Consider the following 12,890-nt stretch of genomic DNA (forward strand, 5'->3'; position numbering starts at 1 on the left):
GAACTAGGATTAGTTAATATGCACATACCTCAGAAATATGGTTAGCAGATAAGGTAACATGGGAACTAGGATTAGTTTATAATATGCACATACCTCGGGAATATGGTAAGCAGATAAGGTAACATTGGAACTAGGATTAGTTAATATGCACATTCCTCAGGAATATGGTAAATAGATAAGGTAACATGGGCACTAGGATTAGTTCATATGCACATACCTTAGGAATATTGTAAGCACATAAGGTTACATGGGAACTAGGATTAGTTGATATGCGCATATCTCAGGAATATGGTAAGCAGATAAGGTTAAATGGGCACTAGGATTAGTTAATATGCACATACCTCAGGAATATGGTAAGCAGATAAGGTTACATGGGAACTAGTATTAGTTGATATGCGCATATCTTAAAATATGGTCAGCAGATAAAATTACATGGGCACTAGGATTAGTTAATATGCACATACCTCAGGAATATGGTAAGCAGATAAGGTTACATGGGAACTAGGATTAGTTAATATGCACATACCTCAGGAATATGGTAAGCAGATAAGGTTAAATGGGCACTAGGATTAGTAATATGCACATACCTCAGGAATATGGTAAGCAGATAAGGTCACATGGGAACTAGTATTAGTTAATATGCACATACCTAAGAAATATGGTAAGCAGATAAGGTAACATGGGAACTAGGATTAGTTAATATGCACATTCCTCGGAAATATGGTAAGCAGATAAGGTTACATATGGGCACTAGGATTAGTTAATATGCACATACCTAAGGAATATGGTAAGCAGATAAGGTAACATGGGAACTATATATAGCTAGGATTAGTTAATATGCACATACCTCAGAAATATGGTTAGCAGATAAGGTAACATAGAAACTAGGATTAGTTAATATGCACATACCTCATGAATATGGTAAGCAGATAAGGTAACATGGGAACTAGGTTTAGTTAATATGCACATTCCTCGGGAATATGGTAAGCAGATAAGGAAACATGGGCACTAGGATTAGTTCATATGCACATACCTCAGGAATATGGTAAGCAGATAAGGTTACATGGGCACTAGGATTAGTTTATATGCACATACCTCAGGAATATGGTAAGCAGATAAGGTTACATGGGAACTAGGATTAGTTAATATGCACATACCTCGGGAATATGGTATGCAGATAAGGTTAAATGGGCACAAGGATTAGTTAATATGCACATACCTCAGGAATATGGTAAGCAGATAAGGTCACATGGGAACTAGGATTAGTTAATATGCACATACCTCAGGAGTCAGGAATATGGTAGGCAGATAAGGTTACCTGGGAACTAGGATTAGTTCATATGCACATACCTCAGGATTATGGTAAGCAGATAAGGTCACATGGGAACTAGGATTAGTTAATATGCACATTGCTTTTTTGTCGAGCCTTCGACTTTAGTCGAAAAAAGCGAGACATAGCGATCCTACATTCCGTCGGCGTCGTCGGCGGCGGCGTCCACAAATATTCACTCTGTGGTTAAAGTTTTTGAAATTTTAATAACTTTCTTAAACTATCCTGGATTTGTAACAAACTTGGACAGAAGCTTGTTTATGATCATAAGATAGTATCCAGAAGTAAATTTTGTAAAAATAAAATTCCATTTTTTCCGTATTTTACTTATAAATGGACTTAGTTTTTCTGCCGGGAAATATTACATTCACTCTGTGGTTAAAGTTTTTAAAATTTTAATAACTTTCTTAAACTATCCTGGGTTTCTACCAAACTTGGACAGAAGCTTGTTTATGATCATAAGATAGTATCCAGAAGTAAATTTTGTAAAAAAAAAAATCCATTTTTTCCTTATTTTACTTTTAAATGGACTTAGATTTTCTGCCAGGAAACAACACATTCACTCTGTGGTTAAAGTTTTTAAAATTTTAATAACTTTCTTATACTATTGTGGATTTGTACCAAACTTGGACAGAAGCTTGTTTATGATCAAAAGCTAGTATCTAGAAGGAAATTTTGTAAAAAAATAAATCCATTTTTTCAGTATTTTACTTTTAAATGGACTTAGATTTTCTGCCAGGAAACAACAGATTCACTCTGTGGTTAAAGTTTTTAAAATTTTAATAACTTTCTTATACTATTTTGGATTTGTACCAAACTTAGACAGAAGCTTGTTTATGATCAAATGCTAGTATCTAGAAGGAAATTTTGTTTTCTTCCAGTTAACATTACATTCAGTCTGCAGTTAAAGTTTTTAAACATTTATTAGATTCATAAACTATCCTGGATTTTTACCAAACTAGGACAGAAGTTTCTTACAATCAAAAGATAGTATCAAGAGGAATATTTTTATTGATTTACTTCCTCATTTTTGTTGAGCCTGCGATAAACAGAAAAAAGTAGGCGAGACACTGGGTTCCGCGGAACCCTTACGAATTTTTTGTTATTTAATGTTATTCAGGGTTATATCTGGTCTATATACCAGCTTTGATAAGTGTTTGGTATAACTATAAATTTTCACTTCGTACTAAGAACATCAAAATTATTTATTTTGTAAAAATATTTCCTTTCTCTATTGGTACTGTACACGTATACCTAACAACAAAATTATTTTCATTTACCTGTGTTTAAAGTTATTGCAAATGGATGGTATTTTTGTTCGAGCATATTGTTTTTCTTTAATTGTTTAACATTTCTTACCGATATAACATGTTACTTTTATTATTCTTCCCTTAGTTTATTTATTTTGTATTTACATTGTGTCATAGGTCAAATTTATTTGTTCAGTGTATGTTCAATGGTGTAAATATGTCCTTTGATTGAGTTAAGCTATTTCAGTTGATATTTTATAGAGTGTCTTTCTATGTTGTGATGTTACACTATTGTTTCAGAAAAAGGGTGAAGGTTTGGTACCATTAAAACATTTGTTTGCACCTGTCCTAAGTCAGGAATCTGATGTTCAGTAGTTGTTGTTTGTTGATGTGGTTCATAAGTGTTTCTCGTTTCTCGTTTTTTATATAGATTAGACCGTTTGTTTTCCCGTTTGAATGGTTTTACACTAGTAATTTTTTGGGGCCCTTTATAGCTTACTGTTTGGTGTGAGCCAAGGCTCCGTGTTGAAGACCGTACTGTGACCTATAATGGTTTACTTTTATAAATTTTGACTTGGATGGAGAGTTGTCTCATTGGCACTCATACAACATCTTCTTATATCTACATACCTCAGGAGTATGGTAAGCAGATAAGGTCACATGGGAACTAAAATTAATAAATATACACATACCTCAGGAATATGGTAAGCAGATAAGGTCACATGGGAACTCAGATTAGTTAATATGCACATACCTCAGGAATATGGTAAGCAGATAAGGTTACATGGGAAATAGGATTAGTTAATATGCACATACCTAGGGAATATGGTAAGCAGATAAGGTTAAATGGGCACTAGGATTAGTGAATATGCACATACCTCAGGAATATGGTAAGCAGATAAGGTCACATGGGAATTAGGATTAGTTAATATGCACATACCTCGGGAATATGGAAAGCAGATAAGGTTAAATGGGCACTAGGATTAGTAATATGCACATACCTCAGGAATATGGTAAGCAGATAAGGTCACATGGGAACTAGTATTAGTTAATATGCACATACCTAAGAAATATGGTAAGCAGATAAGGTAACATGGGAACTAGGATTAGTTAATATGCACATTCCTCAGGAATATGGTAAGCAGATAAGGTTACATGGGAACTAGGATTAGTTCATATGCACATACCTAAGAAATATGGTAAGCAGATAAGGTAACATGGGAACTAGGATTAGTTAATATGCACATACCTCAGAAATATGGTTAGCAGATAAGGTCACATGGGAACTAGGATTAGTTAATATGCACATACCTCAGAAATATGGTTAGCAGATAAGGTCACATGGGAACTAGGATTAGTTAATATGCACATACCTCGGGAATATGGTAAGCAGATAAGGTAACATGGGAACTAGGATTAGTTAATATGCACATTCCTCGGGAATATGGTAAGCAGATAAGGTCGCATGGGAACTAGGATAAGTTAATATGCACATTCCTCGGGAATATGGTAAGCAGATAAGGTAACATGGGAACTAGGATTAGTTGATATGTGCATACCTCAGGAATATGGTAAGCAGATAAGGTTACATGGGAACTAGGATTATAATATGCACATACCTCGGGAATATGGTAAGCAGATAAGGTTAAATGGGCACAAGGATTAGTTAATATGCACATACCTCAGGAATATGCTAAGCAGATAAGGTCACATGGGAACTAGGATTAGTTAATATGCACATACCTCAGGAGTCAGGAATATGGTAGGCAGATAAGGTTACATGGGAACTAGGATTAGTTCATATGCACATACCTCAGGATTATGGTAAGCAGATACGGTCACATGGGAACTAGGATTAGTTAATATGCACATACCTCAGGAGTATGGTAAGCAGATAAGGTCACATGGGAACTAAGATTAATTAATATGCACATATCTCAGGAATATGGTAAGCAGATATGGTCACATGGGAACTCAGATTAGTTTATATGCACATACCTCAGGAATATGGTAAGCAGATAAGGTTACATGGGAACTAGGATTAGTTAATATGCACATACCTCAGGAATATGGTAAGCAGCTAAGGTCACATGGGAATTAGGATTAGTCAATATGCACATACCTCAGGAGTCAGGAATATGGTAAGCAGATAAGGTTACATGGGAACTAGGATTAGTTCATATGCACATACCTCAGGATTATGGTAAGCAGATAAGGTCACATGGGAACTAGGATTAGTTAACATGCACATACCTCAGGAATATGGTAAGCAGATAAGGTCACATGGGAACTCAGATTAGTTAATATGCACATTCCTCAGGAATATGGTAAGCAGATAAGGTTACATTGGAACTATGTTCATACCACAAGAATATGATGAGGAAAAACTCTTGTTTTTCTTGCCAATTAATGCATTTTTCTACAAACTAAAGATAAAACATGTTAAGTTAAATTTTCAAAATTAAAACTTGCCATTCATTTAAAACATAAACTAACGAGAGTGAGAAAATACAGTAATTCATGATATAAAGTTGTCTGGAACCTCATCATGACCCAATGAAATACTCATATTCATCACAAATTTGTATAGTGATAGTTTTTACACCTAACACTCCAAAGAAAGGGGTAAACTTTACCTCTGTCTATCTGTTCATCCATACTTAATGAGTCTTTAATAAATTTCAGTCATATTTTTATTATTTTCAGAATAACATTCTATGAAATTTTTTTGTCACATTTTTTGCAGCAACTAATAATCTCTTATAAACTCTTTACATGGAAACAAGCTACATCTACTTGTGAAAAACCATCTGGTACATTTTCACAATCTGACTTAAATGCAGTTCCTGTGTCCATGCTTTGCTTCCAAAGATGTGACAACACTCTGTTCTATTCTGATAATAATTACATCAGCCTAAAACATTTTTGAAGGCTGTATCATTAGGAAAAAAACAGAGGAACACGAAAGGACTTTAAAACAGAAAGTAAAGACAGAGTGTTGTCAGATCCTTGTGAACAAAGCATGGTCACATGATCTGTATTTTAATCAGAATTTTCGGTTCCTGAGAAATTATACTTCCTGTTTGTTGAAAACCGATATCTTTCAAATGTCAAACGCATATATTAAGTATTTTTTCAAATTTGATTTAGTATATAACATTGACTGGGAATATCATTATTGAGCAATAGCTCAAAGTACATCTCATTATTGATGACTTTGTTGATAAATAAAAATACAACAGGGAAAGGACAGATGAATGAAAGATGTGAAAAATGAGACAGAAAATTAATAATATCGGTTTACTAAATTAGGTATTGAGTGATCACTGTAATACTGTAACCAATGGTCAAGTATCAAAATATAAAGCAAGCACTGAACAACTCTTACTCTTAGACTTCTTGTAAATCAATTCAATATTGATTTTTAAATAATGACAAAACAAAACAGAAAGAAAGAGCAACTTTAACTAACAAATTTCCTCAACTCAAGATAGGGACATGATTTGATTTTGTTTTCATGTGAATATGTTTGTCTTCAGGTGGACTTGGTTTAGGAACTTTTGAATCATGTATCGTAACAGAAGAAATATCCTATGGATGTACAGGTTTTCAGACTGCCATAGAAGCCAATTCATTAGGGGTATGTATGCTGTAAGAAGTCTCCTTACATTTATTTTTATATGACCACAAAAAATTTTGCAGTCGTATATTGGTATAACGTTTTCAGCGTCGTCCGAAGACATTTGGTTTCAGGACAAAAACTTTAGTAAATGTAAATAGAAATCTATGAAATTTAAACACAAGGTTTATAACCACAAAAGAAAGGTTAGGATTGATTTTGGGGGTTATAGTCCTAACAGTTTAGGAATTAGGGGCCAAAAAGGGGCCCAAATAAGCATTTTTCTAGTTTCCAGATAATAACTTGTGGAGCGGTGTATGGATCTCTCTGAAATTATACCACAAATTTCCATACCCCAAAGGGATGGTTAGGATTGGCTTTTGGGGGTTATGGCTCAAACCGTTTAGGAATTTGGGGCAAAAAAGGGGGGGAAACAAGGGTTTTCTGGTTAATGGACAATTAAAAAAAAGAACAATGTTATGTTTGGATTACCTCCCTTACACTGCTTTTAAATTATGTATAAAGAAATGTTGTATTGTCTTGAGGTGATAAGCTGTCAATTTATTTTTAGAAGTTACTATTTAAAAATGCTGATTAAGGAATATTAATTTTAGCCATGATTATGTATGTCATTTTCTATTTTAAGACTTTAATGATGTATTTAAATGGGTAATTATGGTTGAAAACTCCATTGGAAATTTGAATTGAGATTATGACCATATCTTGAGGGAAAGAATTTTTTTTTGGGAAAAAAGGGTGGGGGCATTTTTTTCTCATTTCAGATTTCAGAAATTTAAAAGAAAATTTCTTCAAATATTTTTTTTTGGGGGGGGGGGGGTCAATTCGCAACAGCATAGTGTATTGCACAAGAGCAAAAAATTGAATATAAATTCAAATCATATAACCAATTCTAAGTTCTTTGACTACAGTTATTCTGTGTCAGAAACCTATAATGTGTCAAATATTTAATTAAAATCCGAATTCAGACCTGTATCAAGCGCGAATATTGTGTCCATTTTTACCCCAACTGTTCAGGGTTGGACCTCTGCGGTCGTATCCAGCTACACTTGGCGAAGCAATTTATTAATAAGTATCCTTGGTACTTCAATACATTGCTCCTATTTATCTATGAAAACATTAGCCAGTCCATGTATATTACATTCTCTACAGTCCTAGAGTCCAAGGCAGTAGTCCATGTATATAACATTCTCTACAGTCCTAGAGTCCAAGGCAGTAGTCCATGTATATAACATTCTCTACAGTTCTATGAGTCAAAGACAGTAGTCCATGTATATTACATTCTCTACAGTCCAAGAGTCCAAGACAGGAGTCCATGTATATTACATTCTCTACAGTCCTAGAGTCCAAGACAGTAGTCCATTTATATTACATTCTCTACAGTCCAAGAGTCCAAGACAGTAGGCCAAGTATATTACATTCTCTACAGCCCAAGAGTTCAAGGCAGTGGTCCATGTATATTACATTCTCTACAGTCCTAGAGTCCAAGACAGTAGTCCATGTATATTACATTCTCTACAGTCCAAGAGTCCGAGACAGTAGTCCAAGTACCATCCGTCTGTTCGTCGGTCTGTCCTGCTTCAGGTTAAAGTTTTTGGTCAAGGTAGTTTTTGATGAAGTTGAAGTGCAATCAACTTGAAACTTAGTACACATATTCACTATGATATGATCTTTCTAATTTAAATGCCAAATTAGAGTTTTGACACCAATTAAATTAGAGTATTGACACTAACTGCACGGTCCACTGAACATAGAAAATGATAGTGCGAGTTGGGCATCCGTGTACTATGGACACATTCTTGTTTTTTGATGTTTTTATAAATGACTGAAACATACATTGTAAATTTGATTCAATGAATAGATTTCTGATTCAGTATAAATATATATTAAGCCATGTTATATTGTTTGGACATTTAATCAGATAAGTTCAATGTAACAATAATGTGTGTCCCTTCAGGTCAAATGGCAGGTTATAAACAATTGGATTATCTCACAACAATTGAAAGACATAAGCTTGGTTTTGGTCCACATTCTCCTGTATATGACTGTCTGGTCCATTAAATACCATGTGGACCTCAGTGCTAAGCATTATTTGTTATAAATTATCCCTTGCAGAATATTATATATTATACAACTAAGTATACTCCTGATATAAAAATAAGGAGATGTGGTAGGATTGGCAATGTCAGAGACAACTACCTGTATCTACCAGAGATCAAAGGACGAGGTTTTAAACAACTGTAGGTCACTGTACAGCCTTCAACGAAGAACAAAGCACAGACAGCACAGTAAGCTATAAAAGACCAAGGTCCCAGGGTATGACAAAATTTGAAACAACTCAAGACAAAGACAAAAGAAAAACAAATAAGGCAGATGGCGACCATTAAATAACGGGTTCTTGACTTGGCAGAGGCACCTGAATGTGCAAAGATGAAACATGTTTGTGAGTGCTGAACCCTCTCCTTATCTGGGTTCCTCAAGCAATATTTATGCAATATACATGTAGTTTTTATTTTTTTACAGGAAATGCCTGTGATATTAGCTGGAAACCCTGACCAAAAGAAGAAATATTTAGGTAGAATGTTGGAGGAACCTCTTATGTGTGTAAGTGTTAACAGAAATTTCTTATTCAATTTATTTTCTGTGAAAATGTTATTGTTGGGGTATAATTGGGACTTTTGAAAAACTGTGTAAATAAAATAAGACATAACACTATGCAAATTATTATCTTGAGTATGATGTCATTTCATTAATCTAAACAATTTTATATTGTAAAATGTAATATGCAAGCATTATATTAAACACAGACTGAATTTTTAATTAAGAGTCAATTGTTATAACTTCAGGAGAAATATGAATATCATAGTTAAAATAAGAAGGTTTTTGATGGATACATTATTAGAAAGGCTAGTTCCTGCATCTTCCAGAACAGAAAATAAACACTTATTTTAATGTTATAAGAGAGGTCAATATTACATATAGTGATCAAGTCGGAATGCACTACCAACCGTGCAACCCTCATGGGTAGGCAAGGTGGTTAAACGCCCCCTAGTAGTAGTATGGACTACAATGTAGGCATTATCTCAAAGGAAATTTTGCAAAGTTGTGATCATTTACAATGAAAACTTGTCCAATGAGACAAGATATTGGAACAGACATACATCATAGTTACACTAAGAGCCAAAATAATGGTTGTTTGTACCACAGCTGGCAATCATAATTTTAGAGTTTAAAATAGCTGTTGTCAACTCAAAATGAATGCAAGTGGAACAGATGGTAATTTTAAGGTTCAAAGTGATTGATTGATTGATTGGTTGGTGTTTAATGCCACTTTCAACACTATTGTGTTATTTCATGGTAGTCAGTTTTTATTGGTTGAGGAAGCCAGAGTGCCCGGAGAAAACAGGTTCAAAGTGTAACTGGATCCTACTATTTTTAGGTCCCTTTTTGTCATAAAGATTCTTAAGTATTTAAGTGTATATACATCTTTGGCTCCAATGTTTATTGGTTTGAGTGTTGAACCTTTAAAAGTGCTTAAAACACATCAAATTAATATAGTGTTTTTTTTGTTTTTTTTTTGCATTTTACACCCAATTACATAAAAAAATTAAGAATCTAGACTGTAAGAAGAGTAGGGGAAGGGCAATGGACATACTTATATTGTGACAATACTGAGAAATTTACTTCTTCGGCGTCATTTGCAATATATAGAGTTCTTTATGACTGTTTTTCTAAACTTTACTTTATGATATAAAAAGAAAGATATGTGGTATGATTGCCAATGAAACAAATATCCATCAGAGGTCAAAGAAAGTAGATATAAACAATATGAACTCATTTCGATCAGATATGACTATAAAAATCTTGTATCACAATCCCTTGTATTTAATTCAGCTTTAAAGTAAACACTAAAGGTGTATCCTACACTTAGTTTCGTCTTCTCTATAGATTCTGGTTTATTATCTCTACTTTAGGCATACTGTGTAACAGAGCCAGTTGCGGGATCAGATGTCTCAGGCATCAAAACGAAGGCAGAGAAAAAAGGAGATCACTATGTACTGAATGGTCAGAAGATGTGGATCACAAATGGTGGAGTAGCTAACTGGTATTTTGTATTAGCAAGAACAAATCCTGATCCTAAATGTCCGGCTGGCAAAGCCTTTACAGGGTTTATTGTAGACAGGGATTCACCTGGGGTCACTGTGGGTAGAAAGGTGAGTAACAATAGGGACAATTCAAGGTTAATTCTAGTGAAGGAATTTTTTTTAGTTGCTGTCAATTTAATGGCCAAAATTGATGGTGCAGATTTCAAAATATTTATCCACCTTATGTTATTCTATGAAGAAAATGAAATAATATCTGATCATTTCTTTCTGTTTTTTAATAGTTAAGAAGCTTTCAGTTCTTTTCAAATATCATACAAGATTACTTGAGGAGAGCAAAAATTTATCTTTATGATAATTTTCTTCAGTTTATTTAATGTTTTGTATCTTTTCTCATTTGTTCATTTAGATGATAAATATGGGATAATTTCTACATTTTCTAGGAAATAAATATGGGACAAAGAGCATCAGACACAAGAGGTATAACATTTGAAGATGTACTTGTGCCAGCAGAGGTGTGTTATTAATTTTATTACGATATGTCTAATCGCAACTTTGTATAGGGTTAAAAGATTGTTGAATTTTCAGATATTTTATGGGAAATTTTCGTTCCAATATTTTGTCTGTCTCGAAGCCTATAAACTAAACTATTATTTTGTTGCCAACATGAGAAACAATTCAAGTAGAGATCAATATCTGGTTCTTGTGTATCTCAGTAAACAGATAAAATTTGGCTGTCAGCTAACCATTGAATATGTTAGTACAAAAATGTATATGTATATACTGTTTTGATTTGATGACAGGGTATTTAATTAGTTTATTTTTTAAGTAACTACTCTCATGCCACTTTTATGTCTGGAAAAGTGTTCATGTGGTAGAGAAAATAGTCAAACCTAAAAGATGTTTAGCCTTTATTTTTTATTCAAACTTTACAAATCTTTGGCTTGTTCTGTAAATCAAATTTCTTCCTTGAAAAATACAAAGAATAAAACAAAAGTCTCGACAATATGATCATTTAGGAAACCGTGATATATGTTAAAACTGTGTCTATAAGAGAATTTAATAAGATTTGCTAATTATTATTATACCCCCGCTTTAAAAAAGTAGGGGTATACTGTTTTACCTCTGTCTGTCCATCCATCCGTCGATCAGTCTGTCTGTCTATCCCATGAATAGTTTTCTTCGCATCTTTTTCAGGAACTACATTACAAGGATTTTTGAAATTTGGTTTCAGAGTTTATATAAGTCAGCTATACTGTGTGATGCGTTTTCAGATTCATCACTCAACAAATTCCTGTTTACCGAACACTTACATGATTGTACAAATGACATCCAAGTTGAAAAATTTTCGTCACATTTTTCTCAAGAACTACATTACAAGGATTTCTGAAATTTGGTTTCAGGGTTTATATAAGTCAGCTATACCCTGTGATGCGTTTTCAGATTCATCACTCAACAACTTCCTGTTTCCCGTCAAGTATTTGGGCGGGGTATCATCAGTGAGTAGTAGCTCACAGTTTCACTTGTTTTGAACTTTTATAGTACACCAGCTATATTGTGTTTTTATTGGAAACTAATATATATATATATAAAGATTCAAGAACTGGAGTTAAATTAATGATGTGACACAAACAATTTCAAAGTAAACTCTGTTCACCTCAATATGTACATGTGTATTTCGTTTTTTGTACAGAATGTTCTTGGACAAGAAGGCCTTGGATTTAGATTAGCAATGGGAGCCTTTGATAAGACCAGACCACCTGTGAGTTGTATTGTAAAATATAGATAGAATCATTTTTAGTATTATATTATTAGTGGAGTATATATCAATGGGACAGCAACCCAAAGTCATCTAGGATTGAACCTTCAACATATGATGAACTATTGACAGGTGTCTATACAATGTGTCAAGTCTAGAAAAGTAGTGAATAGATTTAAGAGAGAATATCAAAGATCTGTCATAAAATTCCTAAAAATGACTATAAAACACAGTAACAATTTTGGAAAGTTGCCACCTATAAACAAGCAAGCTAAACAAACAATGAGATGCATGAATGGAAAACTCATTTGCTAAATATTTCCATACCTTCTATGCAAACTGTCCATAAGATTCATAGCCATCTTACTATTAAAATCCTTGTTCAATGTTCAGGTTTTATTGAAAGATTGGAACTTGTTCCAAATCTTTCCTAAGGCACCAGTCGCCTAAACAAAAAGTAGCACAGGTTAGCTACTAAATGTATACACACTGAAATATAGTTCCCCATAATTCTCATGTCTGTGTAAATATGCACATACAAACTGGGAAAAATTTGGGTTATATCTTTTGAGTAGTTCATTGAAGTATGTATGTCTTTAAGTTTTGTCAATTTGCAGGGTATTTTGGTCATTTTATTTAAGAGTAATGATACAATACCAGTCTGATTGACAACTGTCATGATACCAAACAATTAGAGAAAAGGTGGGGCCTTAATTACCATGATTACAATGTCCCACCTCCTTAAGTGCCAATCATATTGACCAAATTACTAATCATCCTCAGTCTTACATAACTAAACAGACAGTTCATC

At 33.7% G+C, this 12,890-nt stretch overlaps 1 protein-coding gene across 3 annotated transcripts in view; it reads left to right on the forward strand.

Annotated features, from left to right (window-relative positions):
* Positions 1 to 12,890, forward strand: part of LOC127727866 (medium-chain specific acyl-CoA dehydrogenase, mitochondrial-like) — a 37,822-nt gene that overhangs the window by 10,121 nt on the left and 14,811 nt on the right. For all 3 annotated transcript variants that reach the window (XM_052235001.1, XM_052235002.1, XM_052235004.1), the window contains 5 exons: positions 6,120 to 6,220; positions 8,741 to 8,821; positions 10,192 to 10,431; positions 10,764 to 10,835; positions 12,014 to 12,082. In XM_052235001.1, coding sequence (XP_052090961.1) covers positions 6,120 to 6,220; positions 8,741 to 8,821; positions 10,192 to 10,431; positions 10,764 to 10,835; positions 12,014 to 12,082 — 563 coding nt within the window. The remainder of the gene's footprint in view (positions 1 to 6,119; positions 6,221 to 8,740; positions 8,822 to 10,191; positions 10,432 to 10,763; positions 10,836 to 12,013; positions 12,083 to 12,890) is intronic.

Source organism: Mytilus californianus, unplaced genomic scaffold (assembly GCF_021869535.1).
Source record: "Mytilus californianus isolate M0D057914Y unplaced genomic scaffold, xbMytCali1.0.p SCAF_2, whole genome shotgun sequence".
Taxonomy (NCBI): Eukaryota; Metazoa; Mollusca; class Bivalvia; order Mytilida; family Mytilidae; genus Mytilus; species Mytilus californianus.